General features: G+C 40.7%; 2 protein-coding genes across 2 annotated transcripts in view; one reads left to right on the top strand and one right to left on the bottom strand.

The window, feature by feature from the left end:
- Su(var)3-3 (lysine-specific histone demethylase Su(var)3-3) overlaps positions 1-25,011 on the top strand; it is a 150,482-nt gene that overhangs the window by 117,954 nt on the left and 7,517 nt on the right. The gene's annotated exons all lie outside the window — the stretch shown is intronic.
- Positions 20,687-24,523, bottom strand: LOC105263203 (sulfhydryl oxidase 1). The gene is made up of 3 exons (XM_011299251.1): positions 22,952-24,523; positions 22,358-22,601; positions 20,687-22,110 (listed from the first exon to the last, which is right to left on the bottom strand). Exons 1-3 carry the CDS (start codon positions 23,193-23,195, stop codon positions 20,907-20,909), a joined length of 1,692 nt encoding a protein of 563 aa, XP_011297553.1. The 5' UTR covers positions 23,196-24,523; the 3' UTR covers positions 20,687-20,906.

Below are 25,011 nucleotides of genomic sequence, written 5' to 3'. Positions count from 1 at the left end.
TTTCCGTTGCTCAGCGGTGTTTCCACATGATTTATAGAGAATGAAGCGGCATAAGGTTTTCCGTGTCTGGTTGATGGAAAATTTGATAGAAATGGCTCGCGTCATTATACCGAATGAATTGTTTCCGTCGTGGGAACAACATTCTAATTTCATTCTAATTTCTTTATTCTAAATTGGAATATCATGTCAGGCATTTTCATATCTCTGGAATCAAATTCACTTCCTCTCTTGTTATAATTTTGTATCGCGACGGAGGAGGGGCGGCGGGGCGGCGGGGCCGAGGGGCCGAGGGGCCTAATGACTATATTTTCTCAAATGGAAATATTATTACGAACAATAGCTCAGGGAGATGTTTAAAGTAGTTTGTTTTCACATGATTTATGGTGAACAAGAGCGAGAAAATGATGCGGTTGGAGGGGTTGTGCTTTTCCAAGGAGAGATACCGGTCTAACACGGGATAGATATAGAAAACGAGGGAGACAAATGTTGTTTGGACAGAAATAACAGGCGGATGGGAACCGCACGGGGGTTTTTCAGGTGTTACACGTGGTGAACACACTCCAGTGGATTTAACTGGTAGACGATCACGGTTGAGGGCCAAAATATGCGGCTTTAGGTCGGCTTATTAGTATCGTGAATCATAAGGTGTATAACAACAGGTGTTGTCTAAGTTCTAGGCTCAATACAAGATATTTCACTTTGGATGACTCTTTTTATAAATTTTTATCTCCATGCTTCACCTGAAGTGTCACCTGAATTTTTTATCTTCTCGCAACTTCACTCGAATTTCTCGACATCGCTGAGAAGTTGGAATTTCGCGGCTGAATCAAACAGAACTGCATATTTCCGTGCCACTTGTCCCGGAAAATGAATACAAGACCAGGAAACACCGGTTTATGTATTCATGGAACTGGAGGGCAGTGACTCGATTTTTTTGTGAATTTTTTTTTTCTGGGAAAATTTCGCTTAATTAGGAAATTAGGAAAAAATTTTCTTGAATTTTCTACATTTCTGCATTTACATTTATAAGAATTGCTATCTATTTTCCAGGGAATTTTCAAAGGGTATGTCAACTTCCTCCGAAAACCATTTCAATTTCCACGTCGGAGCTCACCAGGGGCTTGGTTACATTCTAACGGATATTTTAATAAAGATGGCTTCAGACATAATCCTAGCCTGTTGATGATATTTCCCAATGGTGGGGCGCACATAAGTATTCATTATTCTTAACGCGCATTTTCTATTAAGACCTCCGATCGGTCTACGATCTGGTGATTTAGGTAGTTGATTTTTCTTCATTCAAGCATCAGTGGGTATTTTATGGTAATTAATTTCAATTATTCCGGAATGGAGACGTTGGGCAAATTTTATACGTGGAAGCAGCGTCAGTAATTAATTGAAGCTGTTTTATTCCTGTAACTATATAATTCCGAATAACATTGTCAATAAATCATATTTTTCCAAAATTCCATGTGAAAAGGAAATTTCGTTTCCAATAATATTTTTTTTCTCGATCCTGCATTGCCTAGAAATTCGGAAAAATGATAATTTGCCCAAAGTTCGTAGAGTTTCAGTAATGAATCGTTCATCCCAGAAGTAATTATACTTCTCCCGGACATTTCTAGAGGTGAGCCATTAAAATAATACCATCCAGCCACCAGTAATTTACGTCCATGATGGAACGAGCGTTCTATTCCCATCAATCACAGAAAAATTCCCTCCGACCCCCATCATGTCCGATTTACCTCTTTCCCTTTTTCACGCATCATTCCCGTTTTCATCCTCAATCTCGGGGATTGGGTAGAAAAACTCCCGGGACCTGCAGTCCGATTCGTCATAGAAAAGACAGGTAATCGTTTTTACTTCTGCCTTGCGCCCCGCAAACTGGAATAAACGGCTCGGAAATAAAGAATATCTCCTGCGACCGCGTATTCCCTAAATCTCCGGCATTATTAGATAAATTTTCTCCATCAAAATGGAAATATGCCATTATGAACTGCCTCACTTGCATTATCAATAAAACGAGATGTACCAAGGGTTCGGCCATATCTTTCTCCACGACTAGTCCGAGGGGCCGGAGGGGGACACCATACGGCCCTCGCTCAAGTCACTCTGGGCCACATGTGTGTGAGGGCCGTCCTAATATGGCCCGAGTCTGCATTACTTGATCCCTTAGCGGATACTGGCAGCCGTAGGGTGAGCCAGGGGGAAAAGAGGAAGACCAACCGCCAGTCGAGTGACCACTGCGTGGGTACCACTTAACCATCTACCATATTCTTTCACAATATTCCTCAAAAAACTCAAATATATCAAACACTTAAACTTTTTAACAACGGATAAGTGACAGCTAAGTTTAATATATTTATTATATATTAAATCTTTATTTAATAATAAATTTCTTCATTATTGAATTAGAATTGAGGCACTTTCAAATTTTTATTTCAAGTCGAGAAGTGTTTGTTGAATCGTTTTATTCCTATAGAAATATCCGGATAATTTAATTCTTTAGTGGAGATAACGTGAATTGTTCTGTAATTTTTGGTGAATACTTCTCGCTTCGGCGAGTCGTCTATCTGAATTTATCCATTCTGTTCTGGTCTGTTCGAGTTCGATTTTGTTCTGGTCTCATCGCCTCTGCGCTTTATCCTCCCAGCAGTTTCCTTATGGTCTCGACGCTTGCATTTTATATCCTTTCTTCGCTACTAAATGTTCTTGCCTTCTATACCCACTGGGCAACTCGTTTTCCATCGTCGATGACCTCCGCAGGCGCAACAACGAGGCGAGTTTCCCTGCTCGCTTTTATTTTTTAATTCCTCTTACCTCCCGTCTTTTACAAACTACTTTATTTTTCACCCCACAAGCACACTGTTCCTGGATTACTACACATTCCCCACTATATCTCTCGAGTTACTCACTCACTTCATTATTTTTGCCCCTTTGTCTTCCCCGCAACTTTCAGGTTTAATGAATTTTCGATGAAAATCCCGTGGCCGTTTCAATATTTGTTTCCTCAGCATCTTCAATATCTCCGTGGCCATTCTTCAAGACGTCATTCCACTCGAGTCTTTGATCCACTGTGTACCCACCGACTAGTCACTCCTCCATCGACTGCACCGACAAAAAAAAAACTGTAAAAAAATCGAACGTGAATTCTGTAATCCAACAGTGATAATGATGTTTTTCATTTTTATGAAAATATCAGAGCGAAATTGCAAGTTAAAAAAATGGAAATTTTTAACAACGACAAAGTGGCATGAAGTTGCTGTGGAATTCTTCATTGATGAATCGGTCAATTTTTAAAATATTCTGGTAATTTTCAATTTTCGCGTGTATGACTTGATCGATTTAAAACTCATATAATTAAAAATTAAAAAATGCATGGTCAGTGGCTTTTGGTGATCTCTTCCGTGATTTCCAATCGAGAAACGAAACCCTCCGGACACACCCAGATTCGCGTCTCGGTTATGTCCTTCAATCCTCCATATATTTTCATTTTATTTTATTTTTACAAAAAGTGTATCTTGAATCCTGCTCTTCCGCTCTCCACGTGGCACTTCATTTAAACATGCATCCAAAAGTGCCCCGCCATAACGTATCACGCGAATGGTACGAGGACGAGGAAAAGAAAGACTTGGGGGATTCTCCACTTCTCCAAGGCGTGATTTACCGTCGATGCAAATTAGATGTCGGGTCAAGTCGTCGGCTTAATCAAAACTGTTTCGCTTTTTCTTGTTTCCCTTTTTTCATCTTCGTCTCGAGACGTTTCTCGTAGTTTGTGGTTCTTCAGGCGTCTTGTTTCTACATCCTTCAGGCTCGTCAACGATGTTTGCTGATTATCTGTTGGAAACACAATCTAGGGTAATATTTCCTGGGCTTTTTTTTTAAGATTTGGAGGAGAATGTTGATTCAACTCCCACCCGCGAACCCCGTTGAAGGGGCCCTCAGGGTCCTCTCTAAGAGGTAGTCAAGTGAGATCCTTCATTTTTTTTTCGAGTGATTGATGTGTCGAGGAGGAATTCATCATTCGGTGTTAGTCGATTATTTTTTATTATTCTACTGTAACGCGAAAAATTGGAAGTTGGTAGAAGGTCCGTGGAATTTTTTAGATTTCGTCGAAAATTGAAGAAAATTCAAAATCTTCAGCCGAATTTTTATTCAATCTACCTTTTACACATTTCACTTCCTCTTGAATTAAAACTTGATAGTCCAATGAAAATTTGACTTTTCATTCTTATCAAGAAATTAAAAGTTTATAATCAATGGAGAATTGTCAAAAGTCTCAAGTTTGTAACCTGAAATTTCAAGTGTAATTTTGCACGAGTGCATTGGGGGTCAGAGCCCCGTAATATACCGTACATACGTCTCACATATTCACTCCACCTTGTGGAAGAATGTCGCACAACGTTTGCACGTGCTTGATACCCTAACCCTCGGTGTGTCCTCTTCTGGCTGAGGATATCGTCCCTGTTACCGTCGCCGTTCCATTCTTCCTCCTGGATGTACCACAGTTGCCCAGGAGCATACACCCACCTGGATATAAACCGTGTGTATGTCCCTCGGTACACTCAACGGTACTTACCTCCTCGTCTATACCATTTTCTTCCTCCCTCTCTTCAACTTCTCTCCTCCTAGACTTCTAATCGCTCACTCAAGTCTCTCCGGTACAACCCTAGATATTTCCCACGGTTGATCGAAACGTGAGGCCACGAGGAGTTGTTGTCTCGTGCCGACCGTCGTCCAACAAGAGACAACCACAGTGGAAAAGTGGCTCAAGATCGGCTTGACTATGGCTGTCCTTCCGGCTGGATATACCCTTCTGTTTACTCCCTGTGTCAACAGTACTCCCTCAACTCAAAGGGGAAAAGCTTGCTACAGCTTTCCACCAGTAATCTCCCCCTCAAATTGCTACTAAAGCAAAATTGCTCGCAAAACTTGGGTACACTCTTCCCATTTTCCCGAAATTTCAGGGTAAATATAACGGTCAGCGAGAATTCAAGGAAATTCTCGAATTTTCTGTGGAGCGTGAATTCGCGCGAGTGAAATTATTATAGAATAATTATTGAATCAAAAAATAAGAGGATTCACGTATTTTCGGATTATTTCAACATAAAAATGATGGAATATTCGTTTGTACAGCTTCTTCTAAATAATGTGCATTTGATTGGCCCATCAAAGTAATTCTTCCCCCAGCGAAATTACCCACTGCCTATTAATCATCTTAATTCAATGCGCATCTCATCTGGAAGACAATGGATCAACGTTGCCTGGAATTATCACAGATAAAAATGATAATTGAATAGCCGCGGGGACAGAAAAATAAATGCAGAGGGAATGAAATTGTAATAAAGGTTGTTGGAGTACGAGGGCGGAACCAGAAACAGACTTGAGCTTCACCGAGTCGTACATCGAGTGTGGCCCAGTGTCATACATATGTATACCCAATTGTGCCCGATTAATCACCGCAATATGTATGTAATTCAAGGCAGACGCTGCATTACAATTATTCCGCATGTAAATACACCTCACAACCTAATCCGACCCTAATCAAGCGTTTAATCATTAATACTTTCACACTCCTCCGCATTTTCCTCCACCCCATCCCCAACTGATTACATCCAGGAGTCGAGAACCCTATGCCATCTGCCAAATGAATAATTGACTACTAATTATCACTCGGTTAGCGACAAACTGCTGATTCACTCTGATTAATTGTCCGAGTGTGGTGAAAAAAAAAAATAGCGGCAATCCCCCGGGCTAAAATTCACGTATAAGGAAGAGAAATAGTGCAATTAATTTCAACAAATTTATGAAGATACCACGAATGCGTGAAGATACAAGTCACACCTACTCACCTCCCGTAGCAAATGATCCGTCAGATCTCTCTCGCATAAATATATTCCCGTATTTTTTAGTTCCTTTTCAACGATTAAGTGCATTCCATCAGTCATAACGGCGATAAGAATCGATTGGTCACTGCGGGAGTTTTTTTTTTTCCATCTGATTCTCCCTGATTTCTCTCCCACCCAATTCATTTTTTCCACGTTAACACTGAAAACCACTACACAGTTGAGTTATTCATACAGTCATAGGATCCCATACGTATTTCTCAAAGTTCTCGAACATTCGTGATAATGTGAAATGAATCAGCACGGTCGTCGGTATACGGATGGTATGTGGTACAGACATGAGCCGAGGTGATCAGATGGGCGGAGGCCATTACTCACATCGCCAGGAGATGTCAGCCACGCTGGGTGTTGTTATTAATTAAATGTCTGAGTGATAGGCATCGAGAGAGAAAAAAAAAGTGATTTGAGGGGCAGTGGGGAGGATTGGGCCCTTCCCGGGGCCACCGTTGGCCAGCCCATGAAAAATCCTTTTGCCCACTCTGTCTCTTGTGCTCTTCAACGAAATGAAAGTTAACAACTCGAGAATAAAGGAACTACTTCCCATTCTATTAGATATAATTTGTCTCTGACTACCGGATATTTCTCCACTGTATTCCGCTTCGTTAACCCGAGGATTTATCGTTCCCCGAGATTCTTCAATACCGTTGGCCATATCTGCGGCGCATCTCCGAGCACTTTTTTTTTCCCAACTTCATGCATGTGGAATTTCTTTTTTTTTTTCATTTAACACTTCGACGGATATGTCCATTGTGACACTCATTGAATTTTTTTTCGTGTCGTTCAGTGTCATTGGAATGTATTTCGGTGACTGTGGCTGGTGGAGCAAAAAGAAAATTGGTTTTCGGGGAGGGCGGCCGTGTAGCTGACCAAAATCCCTGGCCTCGCTCCTGTATTATCACGTGAACGCACCAGTTTTTACACTGTGTCGGCGTATGTATGCCCCGGTGCTATCGAATCGTATTATCAAGGGATGGGGGGAGGAATAAAAAATGGTATTGTTGGTGATGTTGTACCGCCAGACGGTGCAAATCCCTCCGAGAGACCTCGGCCCAACGTTACCCCGAGAGTAAACATACATCCTCATTCCACAAAGCGATTATCCCATGCTGTTAGCAATTTTTTGGGACTTCGGTGAAAATATGACGACTATTATCGTGGTGGTGGTATTGAAATGGATTTAGCGAGAAAATCGTTATGAAAATGTGAATTCGAGGGAGAAAATTTCACCATTGGAACAAACACCCATATAAAATAATTTTTCTTATGTAATAGGGAGAATAATACAGATTTTTAATTTATCCCAGAATTTTATGGACTTTTCAATATTTAATGAAATTATTCTGGTAAAAAATGAAGTTGAGAATCCGGTGGTTACACGCAAGACTTGCAGCGAGTTCCTCCGACGATTCTCGATTTTCTGTTCACCATTTTGCGGGATTCGCGCAAAAAGTGGACACTTCAGGTCTACGGTGATATCTCGATTCTCAGCGAAGGTTGAGAGGGATTTTTAATATTTTATTGTTCGAGGGGCGGTAGGGGGACAAGGGGATGAAGTAGTCCGGATAGGAGTTGACTTATTAATATTAATGAATGACTTCTTCTCGTAAGTTTTAGAGCCTCATCTGATCCCCTTTTGATTTATGTCATCATGCCTTACGCCAATGTCGGCATTACCGGAGCTGAATTGCACATAAATCTCTTTGCTCGGTGCTGCTGGAGTTGAAAGTGGTTTCGATTGGTTACTCTGGAATTTTTCAACTCGGTCTACCGTTTTACGAGATATGTTTTTAGGGGAGCCTCTCGTCCACCACCTGATATGTCGCATGTTCTTGATTTGGAGGGAACAATTGGAGATGTTTGTGGACTTTGGCGAATGAGTGCTGCAACGACCGGTATCTGGAAAAATGGAAACCACTGAGAGAATAAAGTCAACTGTCTGCTCAGACTGATCCTCCTTGGGGGAATAAATCGAGAGTCAAGAGGATTGCCGTATGCACTAGCTAATCAAGCAGAAAGTTCGGCAGACTATTCCCTGTTATGTAGTTCTCCACGGGCCGTACAGCTGTCGAACTGCCAGGAGAAAGACAGCTATAGCAGAATGACGGTAACTGCTTCCGCGAGATCCCTCTGGATATACTCACCAGTGCAATTAGTAAAATGAGAAGGTATTAATGGAATCCGACTTGGGATGGAGGACAGATCGATGAGTTCTACTGCGGTGAAATGAAAATGTGGAATGATTACCTTTCTCGTTAATATTCAAATGACATCTGATCGAATAAACCCCAGGAAATTAACTAAATTACACTCAAGCTAAAAAAATTATTTGTGCCAGGTTTGGTAAAAATATTATCCTTGGGATTCTATTTTTTAGTCAACATTTTTTTTGTTGATTTTGGAAAGTTAGAGTTGAGAATTTAAATATTAATTTCTTTGAATTTCCAATCAATTGATATCTGCTTGAAATCGAATTCCAATTTCTATAATTGAAAATTTAAATAACTTTGCCTGAAATTTCAAGAAATTGTAAACAGTGAATAATTCAAGTATTAAGATTAACTTCATTAATGATAATGAATAGGACCCTCTGAAGTGAAAATAAAAAAAAATGGGGAAGCGATGTGGGTGAGCCAGAAGGTATCGGTTAAAAAAAAATGGGGAAATTCGTAAAAACCCGCAGCCGAAAACTAAATGGTCGCGAGTACCGTTGTGTGCGAGTGAGCCTGTTTAACCCAATGAATATTCATAATATAACAGGATTACTATAACTGATACCAACGGGGGAGAAGGTTAAACATTTTGCCACGCGGGTTTACATTACCGAACACGCACACACGTCTCCAACTATATTCATCTATTACCCCCCGAGTTAAATACCCCGACGCACCATAAAATTATGTGATCCAAGATTGTACACCAGACGTTTCAATAACTCATTTAACTGCTGGAGATTATCCCTCCCACCGCGAGATTCGACTGTTGTACCGCGGATTAATGACAAATTAAATAATTCTGAAATCTTTCATTTGATAAAGTTAGTCGGCAGCGAAGTGAAGATGAAATGGAGAAGTCGCTTTGGACGTTCCAATCTTCGGTTATACTTTCCTCTTCATCTCGTATTTCAACTTGGTCGTCTCCGTCTGTTATTCATCGTCTCGCTTCCTCTGGGGCATTCTCCGGTCTAGCCAATACCGGTAGTGAGGAGTAAAGGAGGTGGAGGAGGAGGAGGAGGTTTACTGATGCCTCCTCTGCCTGGTGCCGTCTGATCGATCATGAAAGGAAGATAGGACAGCAGAATCGAGGACCCAGAATCCAGGGGAGTGCGGTGAGATCGACAAATTGGCTAATCGGGTGAAGTCGCTGGAAAGAGATGAGGACTTGCCAAGTTATAACCCCCTCATTCCTCCGGGGTCCTCTCTGGACCTGTCGTGGTGAACCAATACCCATCCTGACTCCGGGGAACGTCTCTGTCCCTCCATGTATCTCCCAATTTGGGCTACCTCCTCCTTAACTCTACGGACCACCGCACAGAGGCCTAAATTCGTGTGACATAAATAACATTTCCAATCTCTCACTCGGGGATATTTACCGACGTATATTCGATACTTCACACGCAGTCGGTGACAGCGGGGTTATAGTGTCTTTTCAAATCTCACTAGACAATATCAAGATTGGCACTATTAACACTGCAGTGGTATAAATTTTTGTCTCTATGGGAGAAATATTCAATAAAAATTACGTTATCTGTCCACCAATTCCAAATCCATCACAACAAAAAAAAACAATAAAAGAATAACAAATTGCAAAATTATTCAAGGCATTATAAGTGAATTTTCATCAATAAAATTTCCCACTGTGATATTGTGCTGTCACATTTTCACGCTGTGTTTTTATTGAATAATTTTTACTGAATATTTCTAATTTTTATCTTGTAAATAAATAATTATCTACCTTGATTTATCGATAATTCGCGGACTATCGCCATTAATATTTGGTAATATGTCCCGAGTATGAGATATGTATTAAAAAAATTGGTGACTCGTTGGATTCATTTCATCTGATCCGTAGAGTCCTGTAAATCATTATCACGATGTGGAGAGAAAAAAAATGGTGAAATTGTATTTAATTTTTGGACGTTCGATTCTCGTTTTATCGGTTGGGCCCGACGGGGCGTCCGGGGCCCGTGAGGCCCCGAACAGCGTCAAGATTAATATCTCACGGCGCGGGCGGGGGTAGGAGAGAGACAGAGGTCGCGACGGCGAGAGGGAGAGAGTGAGGGGGATGAATACTAAAATCCGCGGTGCCCTTTTTTCTCTGGGCGTAAGGTGTGAAAAATGAGAATGAGAGAATACGAAATAGGTACGTGGGTAGTGGGGAAGAAGGATCTCTCGCGCCTCTTGGACTTGTTGGCTGGTGGTGCGAATGACGCTTCCAATTTCGTTGGGAAACCATTCGTCTTGTTATTGTTTTTTTTTCTTTCCTCTCATCATCCTCGTGATATTCTTTCAACTCTCGGTCCACTGATTATGTAAATTAATTTTTTTTTCTGAGGGGAAAATTTGTTTTATCAGGGACTGAAAATGTTTCTGTCCGTTCACATTCCGGGGAATTTCGATGGATGAGAGAAAGTTGGGAATCATTTTTCTTTGTTAAGATCCCACTCAGTATTTATAGCTGAACATAAGTTAGTGGAGAACATTTGAAAAATCGGAAGGATAAATATTTTAATTTTTTCTCGTTCTTGAGAATATTTTGCTTGATGAGTAATTGAGAATCAGTAAATTTTCAAGTTGAAAAGGGTTATTTCACAATTGCCCAATGGATAGTCGAAAATGGACTGCAATTCGAACTTTTAATGGGTGCAGTTCAAAGTATAACTCTATATAATATTCACGTGATTTATTGCATTATTTAATGACCTCTTGTGTAAATTGTGATAGCAATTTCTCGGCATGCAATATGGATGGAACGTTAAAACTTGGTAAATAATCCTGGCACGTTGATAGAGTGAAAACGTGATTCGTCACACATATCACGTAACGGTTAATCATCTCCAGGTCACGCGATAAGCAAATTCTGGTGCTAAACCGTTGTACACGGAGTGTCTCCTAGGAGTGGATATTCCACCGAGTTACATCAACCCCACTCTCTGACCCTATCCCAACAACTATCTGCACTTCAACTTTCTTCCCTCTGAATGCACTTGATTAATCAATGTGCATTTCATCCACTAGATGTTCACTCACCCATCAATTACACCGATGTAACAATAATTGTGAGCGTGAATTATCCGAGCAGGTTGTGCATTATTGAAATCCAAGCTGACACTGATAATTGGAAAATCTTTTCAACGTCGCTCTCTAAATGATTAATTCAATATTGCAGACTTACTTGCCGTTTATGAAGAGCTTCAGACTCGTCAATTATCGTGATGGAGTGCTGATGGCTTTTGCAGGGCTGTTATGTAACTATTAAATCAAACACGAGGTAGTCGTTGAATAATTCGACACGGAATATCGTTCAAACGTTGAATCACCCAATAAATACAATTTTCCATTGAATTATGGCATAACTACTGAAAATCGAAATTCTACCAATAACTTGTTCATAATTATCGAGAGAATAATCACTCGTTTTTTTCCTTCGCTGAAAGATATCTGAAAATTTTTTCCGCATCCAGTCATCGTCGCTAAATTTTTGCCTTGAAAATTGTGGAAAAATTGCAAGTTTAAATTAAACGTCCTCTCTAAATTACTCAGTTCCTTTGTCGACGCGTAATTAACTCGCGTTTTTATCTTTCTACGGTTATTTTTCTTTGGACTTCTACAATAGAAAAATTTTCTGTGGAATTTAATAACGACGATGGAAAAAATTCAAAAGCTCATGCCGCCCTGACGAAGTATTAAAAAATTCTCCACGAATTGAAATTAAATAATTTCCACCTGAATTCAATTTCAATATCATATAAATCTCGAAGGACATGAATTTTCCACCAAAAACATGAGTAATTCGGGATACAGAGGATTCCCCGAAGGATGTATACATACTCGAAGAGCCGAAACAAGCGGGATGCTACGAGAGGAACGCGGAGAGAGGATACGACTATACTTGGACAGTGAATTATGGGCGTTATTGTCCGCCTGCGAACAACGAACCGCCTCATTACATGCGGGAATTATTGACGCTAGGCCGCCCCGGTGGCTTCTTCACCTTGGACACCACCCCCTTCCCTCATTCCCCCCATTCCCCTCATTCCCCCATTCCCCCCAGTCCTCTAACCTGTCCCCCCTCCCCATATCCTCCCCCTGGCGGCGCCACTCTCGCGCTTTCTTTTATCCTTTCCCTTTTGCGTGCCCTCACTACCAATTTTCATCCTCACAAGACTGCTTCTGGCATGCCCTCATCCTCTCCATGGATTCTCCATCCCTCCCATCCTTAACCATGCCTGGATCCTCACCTATGGAAATGGCACTCAACTGCACGAGGTTCACTGACGATGAGACGCGCGAACGATTAACGCAACCGCTAGAATAGAATTCAACGAGAGAACTTGACTGCGGAATTGGTAGAGGCCAGGGGGTGGAGAATGAGGAGGATGAGGAGAATGGTGAGGATGAGGAGGATGAGCTGGAGAGGGAGTAATACTTCTCCTCTTACTCTCATCTCTCATTCCATCGTCTGTAATTCCCAGCGGAACACAAGGGAGAATTACCTTTTGGGCGGAAAGTGGATGTGAAACTGAGCCTCGACATTCCTGAAATTTCGATTCTCTCTTGTGACAAGGTGCAGTAAAATTCAAACACGTGATGCCGTGAAAACGACGACAGACATACCCGATACAGGAAGTTCATTACTCTCGCATTTACTGCGGAGTGGGAGTCTTTCAGTCTGTCTGTCTCAATAAAGTGTCATATTACTTTGATGAGTGACAATGTCTCAGGAGGATCTCAATTCAGAGGTACTCCGTTGAGTCGAGCATTTATACCATTGGGATCTGGAGATTAATTCGAAAATCCTGCGAATTTATTACCGTTTGAGGTGCACGCAATCGAAAGGGATGACGGAGATTATTACCATCCGGCGGCAATACGGGGGAAAATAATAATACCAGAACAATTCAAATTCAATTCAATAGAAATTATAATATCGTAATCATTGCATTCCGCAAAAAAATTGCAGAATGACCTAAAAAAATAATGAAACTCTCATTTCACTCCGGTATTGCAGGAAAAAAGAGCAATTTTTATTGAACATTGCGCTGCGCGGAAAATAAAGGTGGAATCCCAGCCAACCATAAAGTCACCAAACAAACCCCATTAATCTCCCCTCCCCGTCAAATGAAGTGGAATATTACGGCAGTAGATAACCCAACCCCGTGAATACTTCATAAGCCCCCGAGTAAACAAAAAGCCAGAGTGCTGGGTGTAACACACTCGCTGGTGCATCTCCTCGCAATAATTGCTGACAACGAGATTCATCAAAAGTTTCTTGCTAAAGCACGGCAAAGTTTATATCAAAGCGCAAAGAGAAACAACATACACTGTTTATAGTTGTTGCTGGTGCGTGGTACACGGTAGCTTTACCCTCCGATGTAAACCATACTGTCACCCCGGTAAAATCGTATATACGGAGTGATATCGTTCGTAACAAACACAGTTTATCCAACAGTTGAACACATGCAATCGCACCAACTCCAGCAGCCCTAGTAGGTACAGGATAATAAATTTAGCAGTGTAAAAAGTACTGAGTAGGTTAGGAGAGATTGATGGGACAACGCGTGAGGTGAGAGCTAAGAGGACTGGTAAGTGGCCTTTTGCTCCCCTGACAGTGATCATCCAACCAGAAAAAGTGCCACCCGAGTGTACCACGGGTACGTCACTTCGATTGAAGGCTAACTACCCCCGGGGGCTATTTTTCTCCACTGGGATATGTCTCCCTCACTGGCCAGAGTCATTTTGATCCATCAGGCAATGATTGCTCGGGCTATTGGAGTAGTTCAGCTCAAACCCCAGTACTAAATGACCTGACACAATGTGAGGAGAATCCTTTGACAGTCCAGGGATTACCATTGTCTCCTTCTTTGTTGGGGCTGATGCTACAATTTGTTCATTCCCTTCCACTTCACTGCAATTGTGCGAAATATTACCGATGCCAATTACTTCGCTGAGTGCTTTTCCTCATTACCATTTACGCAGCCAAACTATTGGTAATGGTAATGGTAATGCTGTTCACTCCCATTTCTCCGTAGTTTATTGAATATTAAATTTATAATCCATTGTCTGTTATTTGGTTTTTCATAAAATTTCAAAGTCATTCACGCTTGCATGATTTATTTTATAATTCTCCCCCTTTGTTAGAACTTAGGCACCACTTACTCGACTCCCTTTAATCCCCAGAAAATTGCCCGAAATACGTTCGATGGAAATTGTGCCTCTGAGTGCTCCTGTTCATTACGATTTATGCAGTGAATTTCACTCATTTTAATGGACGAGAATAAGAGTAAAAAGTACAAACATAAGCTGCCATTACATTGTCATCGAATTATACTCACTGGGCAATTGGTGGCTGTTAAGGCAACTTTTCAATGCTCTTTTGATTAGCCCGTTTAATGACATTCGCCTTCCTGCGCTGGCGTTTAATTACGGGTATGAGAAGAGGCGGTCTAGGAGGAGCAAACAAATACGTCGTTACTCACGGTATTCCCATCGATAGGTCCTTCAGTCTTGTTCACCCCAGCATCTCGTATCACTAGTTTGTGTCGGGTTTTCGGATCTGTGTGGCCGCTTGTTCAACGACACGCTTCAAATTTCTTACTGCACAAGTGCTCTCCTCGCCTATCCAGGGTAAAACAACACAAACTCCTCTTGGCCTTCCTGGGGATTAGCCGAGCGAGGCATTACTCCGAGATTAATTCAGCTGACCTCTACTCGAGGATAGATTGATGCCGGGATTTGCCATCTTCCATCCCTCTGGTTTTATCCACTACATTTCAATCCCTGTATCACCGCTCTAAGAGTGAACACTGCACCAAGACAAATTTACTTTATTAATAAATTTATCTCCGTGTATTGAAAATTATTAAAATCCTTCAATTTTTATTCGCATTATTAATTCGAATTAATTTGTTATTTACAAACAATTGATGAATATTCAGAAAATTAAATTTTTCAAAATAATTGTGCACCTGAAATCTATTTATTCGAGTGTACCCCCTCGATTTACTGTGAATTATTTTCATCGCCTCATCACTCGCTGATTCATATCGATTTTAATTACAGGCACGCGATTTTACACGTGCTTCCTATAATCGAAGGGAGGGGATGAGGAAGAGAATGTGAAAAAAATGTGGCTCTCAAAAAGTAGTTAAAATTTGAATGAGAAACTAAAGTGTGGGGGCCAAAACATTAAAGATAAACCAACTTTACACACACTTTGTTGCGAAATAATCTCAAAAGAATTTCCTCATCACGCCCGAGTCGAGGAATGAGGTGTTGGGCGATTAAATTATCAATATAGCGAAATTAAATACACCTCGTGAGGCAATGGACCTCCCAGTTTTCCAAAAAACCGAATGAACTCCACTGTCCCATCCCCCCCTTTTTTCTCCATCGCGACGTTATTTAAACCCGAGGGGGGACTTCGAATAATTTTTTTAGTGCAGAAAGGCTGACGTGGGTGCCATAATTTCACGGAAACAAATATCCACATGTTTCACTATCTTTCTCACTCCCTCTGGCCACTGGCAGGGCCCATTCTGTATGATCCCTGGGTACAGTAGGCCCATAGAATACAAGCTCTTTCCCCCCCAGAATATTTACGTCCGACAAAATGCAAACAGCCAGCGTATATCGCCGTCGTTACTGTCAATGGATTTATTTTTTTTTTCACAAGAAATTATTTTCTTGTTACCCATAAAAGTTTGACTAATCGGTGATACATTTTTTCGAATGAGTGGGGGGGGGAGGAATCGAGGGGTGATGAGGGTAAATGAACCAATCACTGAGCAACACCACTAAATTCCTCACACCCGTTCAATGTATCGAGTCATGATCGAGGGGGGAAGTAGTGTACAAAGATCATTGCACTCAGGCATGTCCACTGGGCAAAAAACGAAATAAGACGAGATATATCTCGTTTCGTTCGTATCCCCCTGGTTCTCGAGCTCCGCCAAATATCGATTATCCCACGTCTCTTCGTTCCAAACAATAATCGTTTTGCCGGCCGAGACGAACTCCATCGCGATTTGAATTATTTTTCTCCATTATTTGACCATGCCAAAACGTATTTGCTTATGGGCGTCTTAAATCAATATTAACTAGGACTGAAACTGTAATATACAGCTGTCCAGTGCGTCATGGAAGTGGAAGGTAAGGAGAGAGTGAATAAAGGGAAAGAAGGGATGGGAGGGATGGGAGGGATGGGAGGATGGGAGAGTGGAGATGGGAGGGAATAAAAAAAACATAAATAAATAAAAGTAAAAAATGTCTGTGGGATGTTTTGTACCCGCCGCCAGCGAGAAAGGCAACTAACATTCTTGTTTTTATGGACCTCCCTAGTTTTCATTCTCAATTCCCTCCACCGGTGCCTTGGCTTTATTGTCCGGGTTTCTCAGTTCTCTCTGGAGTCAGCTCACTGTAATGTCTACCAATCAAACACCCAAGTACAGTGTTACAGATGAGGGTTTATTTCGCTCATTGCAATGGCCTTCCACGTTTGCTGATCGTGTCGACGATGAGCTCTGCACACCCCCTACCACTTTTCTCGTGTATGTTTATTTAATTATGGACTTTTACGAGCCTCGCCATTTTCCTGGCTATTAACACTGTCCATCATTTACCCATCGTAAACAGCGAATTCAATGGGTTTTTATGGAGGAAATCTTGTTTATCGGATACTGTGCGGAAACATCGGGCATTCGCATGCTGGTGCAATCGAAAAATTAACAATTGGAAATACTATTCTTCAAATTTCAAATAGCGAAATATTTATACACTTTCTGACATTTTAAGTGAATCATTTTAAATCAATAAATGTCGATGAAGTTCTTGATTAATCTTGAATATTCAATAAAATAATGTTTTTCATTCTGTAATTGCGTTTTTCGAATCGGATAATTTATTACTTTTATTTGTTTCTAATACGAATAAATGAAAAAAATCAGAGGGAATATTGTTGACTAAATTCGTCAAGATCCCGTGTAAAATGTCTGGAGTGTTGTGAGAAATTTTAATATTAATATGAGAAAATTGACGTACTATGCACTAAAATTCCCAGCAGTGACAGTGAAATTGTTCCCTAGCCGGCACTTTGCGCCGCATTTCGCGCTAGCACTAAAACTTTTCCAAAGAATTTATCTCCGTATATTGAATCATCCATAAACTTTATGTTTTTTTTTTTTCCACCAGTGTGGCCCTGAAGTCACATATCAATTTCTCGTGTAATAAACTAAAACGTCTTCGTGGCACTATTTTTTGCGCTGGCCTAGATGCGTCAGCGCATGTCAAATTTTATATAGATAAATTCTCCATTCACTTTTTGATGCCCTGCAAATTGTCCGCAATCAACACTTCCATGCGATACTCTTGCGTCACGTGTCATGAATTATAACCGCAAGTTGTGTGCACCATCGAATGCAAGCTATTACGTTTATTCAAGGATTATTTGACGCTCTGTGTGTAATGATTGTTATAATTGGAGGAAAGGCGCGAACGACGTGTTCGTGGATAATTGAACGGCTGGGCGTTAGAAAGGGGAAATATCATTGCGGAGATCCAGACACAGGGAATTGAGATGAGAGTGAGAGGGTGTGCCACTGGGTTGTGGGAATGTAGACGAGGGAAACGAGTTGGAAAATACGTTAGTGAGGGAAATGGGGATATGGAATGACAACTGCAGGGAGTACAATTGCGTCCAAGAGAGAGGGTATAGGTATGCAATTTCCTGTTAACGCGTATGGTGGGTGAAACTCGTTGGGTTTTTGTCCATGACAGCGCAATTCTCAAAGCCCAGTCGATCCTTCTCTCGGATAGCGTGGGGAGGTCTTTATTTCATTTGCAGGGGGTCTACCATCAGTCTATCTCCGTACAAATACTTGATCCATTCACTAAATCGACACCCACTCGTTCGATTTTCATTTACCAAAAATAATTACTATTAAAGAATATCTACATAGTCCGCATTAAAATTTTTCCCTTTTCATTATCTCTTACTTCGGGTTCAATTGAGATAAATTTTTGAAATAAATTTCTCTGTCTCTCTCAACTCAGGGAGATGATACATATTTTATTTGTAACAATGGGATTTGTTGTAAAATTCGTCATTCGTAAATAAGTTGATAGGAGTTTTGCTGCCAAACCAGCTGACATATTTGCTTTATGGTTTACCTCATTTTCTACCTGCAAAAGGTCCTCTGATGTGTTCCAGCCACAGCTGGAGGAGAGTAACGCAAGTTCCTAGTCGAGGATCATATTTTTTAGTACACCCATAAAAACGTGGGCGTGTCGTAAAAAATGCACGCTTTTTTCTATACGTAAACAGATACACTCAAGTCGCATTAATAACGGCATTCCATGACACCCCAGCAGCGCTGTCATCTCTGCATTTTCAAAAAAAAAAAAAATTACATCTTTTGATGTTAAAAAAATTTGAAAAAACATACTCGACTCAAGGAAATAAAAATAAAATACAAATTCTTCTCATCAGGACCAAAAGAACCTGAAAATCTCTCCTCCATCTTGAAAATTCCAGGAAATCAATTTTTCAATGGAAATATCAATTACAATGGAATTTTCAATGAATTAAAAATTTGTTGGCAGTATCACCTGCGTTTTCATTTTTTTCAATTTTTTTCAATAGAAAAAATGTCGAGTGCAATTTAGCACGTTAAGGAAATTAAGGAAATAGTGAGTTGCGTAATTTTTATTAGATATTTCAGTGATTGCGTGGAAAAGGGGCGAAATTGACGAGCCGTAGTGATACCACAGAATAGCCGAAGGGGTAATTGCGCGCGTGCACCCGACACGCCTGTAAATGATCTCGACTGGGAGAATGGACTTTTAGAGGATGTTGCCACCAGGAAGTATCGGGCTGGCCACGGGGCGTCGTATAATTGACCGTAAAATGGAGTTTTAGGATGGCGATATAAGTTAGCCCCCGAAAGACCGCAGCCGAGGTGCATTACCACGCCCTCACCCGGTTGCATCTCACTAGTCTTGTGTATATCTCGATGCTACCGTCTAGGTTGCTGCCTCATAGTGCTAAGGGAAAGTTGAGGAATGGGGTCGGGTTCGTGAGGCGGATGCTGAACTGGACGTGAGTGAATGAGAAAGACGTGGAGGAACGAAAAGTGCCCGGGAGGATGATAACATTTCACGGTGCCTTCGACATGCCGCTCGCATCTTCGTTCGCCTGGCAAACTTTGTCTCCGATGCAGTAGTGTCTCTTAACAAATTGAATTTCCTCGTCACTGGTTCTTTCAGTTGCGCACTGGGGACTATGAAAAAGCCCCGGTAGGACGAGTTAAAAGAGAGATAGAGGGCTGGCCTTCGGGGCGGGATAGAATGAAAAAATAGTCTGTCGTAGGGTGGAAAGGGGCCACTGGTGCTTCCACTCTCCACCATCACCGCTGTGAGAGCATTTCTCTTTATATCACACAACGATCACCTCCGAAGAGACAGCCGAGGCACGTCTAGACATCCCTGGGACGATTTTATTCGACCATTCTGATAAATACGTTTAGGAATTGAAACTTTAGTGCTCAATACGGTTCGATTCTCGTGTATCTTTCTATTTCCGGGGACGATTTATTGAATCGCCGGTTGCAACTGAGGGGAAATCATTTTTCGGTTTAAAGTAAATGATCGATATCGAGGTGTTTATCGAGAAAACATACTGAAAATGGATTTGCTTATGTTATTCGACAATTTTACACAAAAAACAAATATTTCATTTTAAAAAACTCACTTTTTCTTTACCCGGAGAAATATTTTCCGTCTGTATAATCACACGAGTGGCAACCCTCAATTTCTCAAAGTTCTCAAACAAATAATGTTCACTCGAGGGACAGTATTCTCAATTTGCGAAAATCGTTGCGCCTTGGCTGTCCGATTTTATCGAATTATACCCAGCAATTTTCCACCGATAGTCGGGGATTAACCATCCTGGCATTGTTCGGAGGGAGTAAAAATTTTTTCCTGAATGAAACCCTATTCAATTCATCGACAGTCTCGATCGGACTTTCGTATCCGTATAAAGTCTTGGCCGTGTGGAGTTAACAGCAGTCATTGACGGAAAGGCCTTGTCCCCTCCCAATGCCGGCCATAACGACCCACCATTGAACCCAGGAACCCCCTCATTGGAAAACCTACAGGGTGATCGTGTCAGCACTTTGCCACGTCCAACAGTGAAAACCCACGACGAATAGGTCTCAAGTCATCCTGACTTGTTCTTTCCTCCATTCTCCCTTCGCCAACATCTTTCTAAACTACACAGTTTTCCTCCAAAATCCAACCATTTTTTTTGACGGTTATTATCGTCATCCTCCTTCCGTCACATTTACACCCGTTATATCCACCTTTACCAGTAAACTGCCCTGGGATATTAAATCCGATAACAAGTATTTCCGGTGTAATCTATCGATTCAAATCTCTTCAATGATCGGTTTTACATGAATCACGTCGAATAATAACTTTCAACACCCTCCAACAGCCTCCAACTAGGAGGCAGTGAATAATACGCCTGGTGAAAATTCATTTATTGTTTGCAATAATAATTTACATCGATATACATTTTCTCCTTGAGCATTGCGGGAAAAGATAATAAAATATTTTCTCATTGTTCATTAATTTTATTTATTTTCGGATGAATGATTATATCTTCTGTTTCATCAGACTATTTTATTTTCCTACTAAATAACAATCGGTAATCTTCGAATTTTTTAACAAAGGAAAATGACTCACTTTCCATTTTTGTTGATTGATTGGTAATTTTTATGAATTCTCATCAATCGAGTGCCTGAAACTTGAACTCATTGCTCTCTGGGAGAACTGGTTGATTCGAAAGGATAATCCTACTATATTTATTTTTCAAATAATGAAGAACCTCTTGCAAGTTCCAAGATGTATTACCATGTCTGCAAGTGTTGCAATGTTTCCAACTGGGGTACTGAATTTTCGGATAGACTGGGTCTTCAGTGTAATCAGAAGAGAGCCTCTGGTTCACCTCGTTGTGAGCCTCCCAGAGCCACAGAATCGCATCATCAGGAATCATCACAGCGGAATAATTCCTCCTGTTTGCCATATCAACGAAATGTGAGGCACAGTCTGAACAACCGAAGAAGTTTTTTATGTATCCGTACATGGCTCCGAGAATAATGGATGGACTTTCCACACCAGATGGATTAGCCTCATCCCCAACGTCTTTAGCATAACTGACAGTTAAAGTATGGAAGAGGGTCCAGAGGCCACAGGGGAACCCCCGAAAACGGGGGGCACTGCCTTTGCAGCCAGTCCACTCTCGATGCTCCATGAAAACTGGAGACAACTCCTGCTGGAGTTTCGTCACAATATTTTTGAAAATTTCACCTGTTAAACTAGTCTCATTGGCGACTATCTCGTGCAGTCTGATTAGAAATTCAGAGTTCCCTTTTCTTAGCGGAAAATAATTTGCTAATACTTCTAGATAGATCGTTAGGGCTTGCAACTTGTCATTCGTGAATTCATCAGTCAACGAAATTTCTTGAATTAAAGAGTATTTCAGAGCTCTCTCTAAATCTGCCTGGTACAGTCCGTCTTGGAAGGATTTTTTAATTGACTCAGAATGTTTGCTTTCTGCTGGGGAAACTTCATTATTACTTTGCACTTGGATTTTCGGATCTGTAGGTTGGCCAAGTGCAGAGATAAGTCCTTGGGATCTCATGAAGTCTTTGATGACTTTGGTGATGCCCTCTCGAGTGGAGTCCAAGAGCTCCACTGGGATTACCCTGCCCGCTCTGTCAAGGACGACGAGAGCGGGGAACGTGGTGACGTCATACTTTCTTTGAAGCGGTTCGTTGTCATTCGTTACTCTCCGGATTTGAAGAGACGTCATTTTGTGCAGGTCGAGAATCACTTCCGTCCCTAGGTAAGAGTCGTTCCCCTCAAAGAGGAATAACTGGTAATTTACAGGTGGTGGAAGGACCTCTTCCCAATCCTCAGAAGCATCACCGCTAGAAATTCATAATTACGTACACTGTAAGAAATCCCCTTTTTAATTCTCCGGCAATTTTTACCGCAAAGCTGACTTTCACGCAAATTCAATAAAATCATATGATTCACTTACGAAAATTATTCCGTACAAATTATATAGAAAAATTTGGGAAAACGACTTCATATAGACGAATTAAAAGCACTGAAAGATGTTGGTGATAGATAAACGGGATTACCTGTTCCGAATGTATGTTGATGAAAAATTACCTGTAAGGAGCAATATCCGGCCAATAGCTTCTCTGTCCACTTTGGTGATCCTTGTGCAGTTCGTCAATCAACCGCTGTCTGATTTCCACCTCCGTACTGTGGCTGGACATATTAATCTTCTTTCCGGTTTCCTCACTCAACGAGAAATACTTAATCGCGGGAACCGGCCGGACACCATTGCAAGGGTCCGAGTTTTTTTCATCGGCGCAGTTTATAACCCCCACCTGAACAATGTCACTCCAATCTGCAACATTATTGAACATCTTCAACACCCGTCAATTTCCTCCTGTCATCATCCAATAATAAAATCAAATGATGAACTACAAAGACAACATTGAATTCTGCAATCGCCCTCTCGCAGGTAGAAATTTATTGATACAATAATAATATCTCCTTCGGGTATCGTCTCCTTATTATTTTCTATAATCAGAGATCTCATGAATCTCCTACAAATCCCATTGATAATTTCTGGATTAGCAAAAATTATATTTTCAGAAATAATAAAATTTTGAACAACAAATTATGATCTGAAAAATTTCAGACGTGACTCGGACGGTCATAAAAATTCTATTCAAAAGGGAAAAAAAAAATTACCATTGATGTTGCTTGAAAATGACTTGAATGTAGGAGCGAATCGCTGGCAGTGTCCACACCAGTGGAAATAGTACTCGACAAACCAAGCGGTACTTCGATTATTAACAGCAGTCTCAAAATTCGTGTAATCAAGGATCACGATAGGATCAGATGCGTCATACAATATCGCAGATTCTTTATCTCCTTCAACAATTATGACACACACGATTATCAGTACAAAGAATGGATTCAAGTTTTTGAACATTGCACGTTGTTTATTGTTATTGCAGGATTCAAAAGAAACGACGTAATATTTCAATGGCGGTGGCAGTAGAGTTACTCGTTTGTCCACGGATTTATAAGTTTTCTGGAACTGACGATCGCTATTTATAGTCAAACTCACAGAAAACTAGTTTCTGGGGGCCACATCGCTTCGATCATGTCAATGGTGGGGGACTGATGATTCTTAAGGACTTCAACCTCGCCGGTATGAATTATATTCCATTTCACAGGGTGCGAAAATCATTTACTCATTACATATCCTTTTATATAAACTAATATTAAATCTATTAATCGAGAGAGGGGGGAAGTGAATCTAATACAAATTATTATCGACCAGTTTCTGTGGGGCACATATCGGTGGTATAAAAAGGCAAAACTGCACAAAAAGTTGGAAAATTTGCGACTGAAAAAACTCGAATCAACTGAAGCTGAATTTTCGATGTTTTGTTATCCACTTTCTAGTTATTCGCCAACATCATTTCTAGTTCATTCTTTTTTGCGCGTAAATTTATGATATATTCTGTTACTCGAAAATGGCAGTTTTTTCTTACGTTATCAACCACTGAAGTACGTAGCGAACACTTTGTCGAGTCACTTGAAACTTGAGATAAATTTAACATTAAAATACTCGAAAAGAAAATTTCGCGCTTTTATTTGCTTTATCTGTTCTGTCCAAGGTTAATATTTGATCGTTAAAAAAACATCATACAATGAGACTTAAATTACAATTACACGAAGAAAATCATATTATTCAAATATTAAGGATCAATCATTGCGCAGTTTCGGTGGAAGGTTCAATTTTTGATCATAATCAATGATATTTCAATCGATTAATTCTATTCCAACAAGTGCCCCAGTTTTTCCAGCTGCTACAAATGATCTGTGTTTACACAATTGTCAACTAATTAATCGTGATCGCCTCGTTGAATATTCCATACATATTGATCTACATAAAAATCCTCTAGAACTTCACAAAAAAAAATTTCCTCGTCGCACAATTCAAGAGTCGAGTATCGATTCGAGTCATATATATCTATCGCGATTTTTAATAGATATCACGATTAATGGAATAGCATCCGTCAGAAGTCGATGATTTTTTTCTTAGAACACTATCAACAAAACCAAAGTAATAGTTGTAAAATTGTCCTGCAGCCCGAGAAAGAACTGATAAAACTGATGAGTCAGACAAAAGTCCATTCAATCTCCATGTCTTCTAGCCACGAATTTAGGGATAATTTTTCACTGAAATTTATCTCCGTGCATGTAAATCGTTTTTGTTTGGACACAGTGATTTCTGAGGTTTATGCGCTGACGTGGGTCGTACACACATTGCGCATGCTGAGTATGAAGCCACCCAAAGACGTACAGAGACTCAGAGAAACATAAAAAAAGGGTGGGGAGAAAAAAAATCGTTTGAAAGGTGAAAAAAGAACTTGCAAACTCGAGAGGGCACAACTCGTGCGTGGGTCGAGTCTAGAATCAACGCTTTTAAAATAATGGGCGTACGTGAAATACGAAAGTGAAAGAAACCCCCCGTCTCCACCGAACTTAACAATAAAATAAAAGCAATCGTCACGATGAAAAAGTAAAATAAAAATAAAACATACACAGAAAGCGTATTATATACATACATGGGCTTTGTTCAAGCATAAACGGTAAACACTGGCTCGCTAGTTTCTTTAGAAAACATCAAGCAACCCCCACATCGGATCATTCGTTTCACTGCCCATGGCTGAACACATTGGATCGCCAGGTATCCACGGTAGCCCCTTCAATGTCGTAAAGGACAATAATTCCTT

This window comes from Fopius arisanus, unplaced genomic scaffold (assembly GCF_000806365.1).
Source record: "Fopius arisanus strain USDA-PBARC FA_bdor unplaced genomic scaffold, ASM80636v1 scaffold00001, whole genome shotgun sequence".
Taxonomy (NCBI): Eukaryota; Metazoa; Arthropoda; class Insecta; order Hymenoptera; family Braconidae; genus Fopius; species Fopius arisanus.
Note: the sequence above shows the minus strand (reverse complement) of the source record. Positions and strands in the feature narration are given on the sequence as shown.

What these genes read in the sequence shown, in the direction of transcription:
- LOC105263203 (XM_011299251.1), bottom strand. Translation starts at nt 23,195, where the DNA reads ATGTTCAAAAACTTGAATCCATTCTTTGTACTGATAATCGTGTGTGTC. An exon ending in ATTTTCAAGCAACATCAATG is followed by an intron (nt 22,602 to 22,951) that starts GTAATTTTTTTT and finishes ATAATGTTGCAG; the next exon opens with ATTGGAGTGACATTGTTCAG. An exon ending in CCGGATATTGCTCCTTACAG is followed by an intron (nt 22,111 to 22,357) that starts GTAATTTTTCAT and finishes ATGAATTTCTAG; the next exon opens with CGGTGATGCTTCTGAGGATT.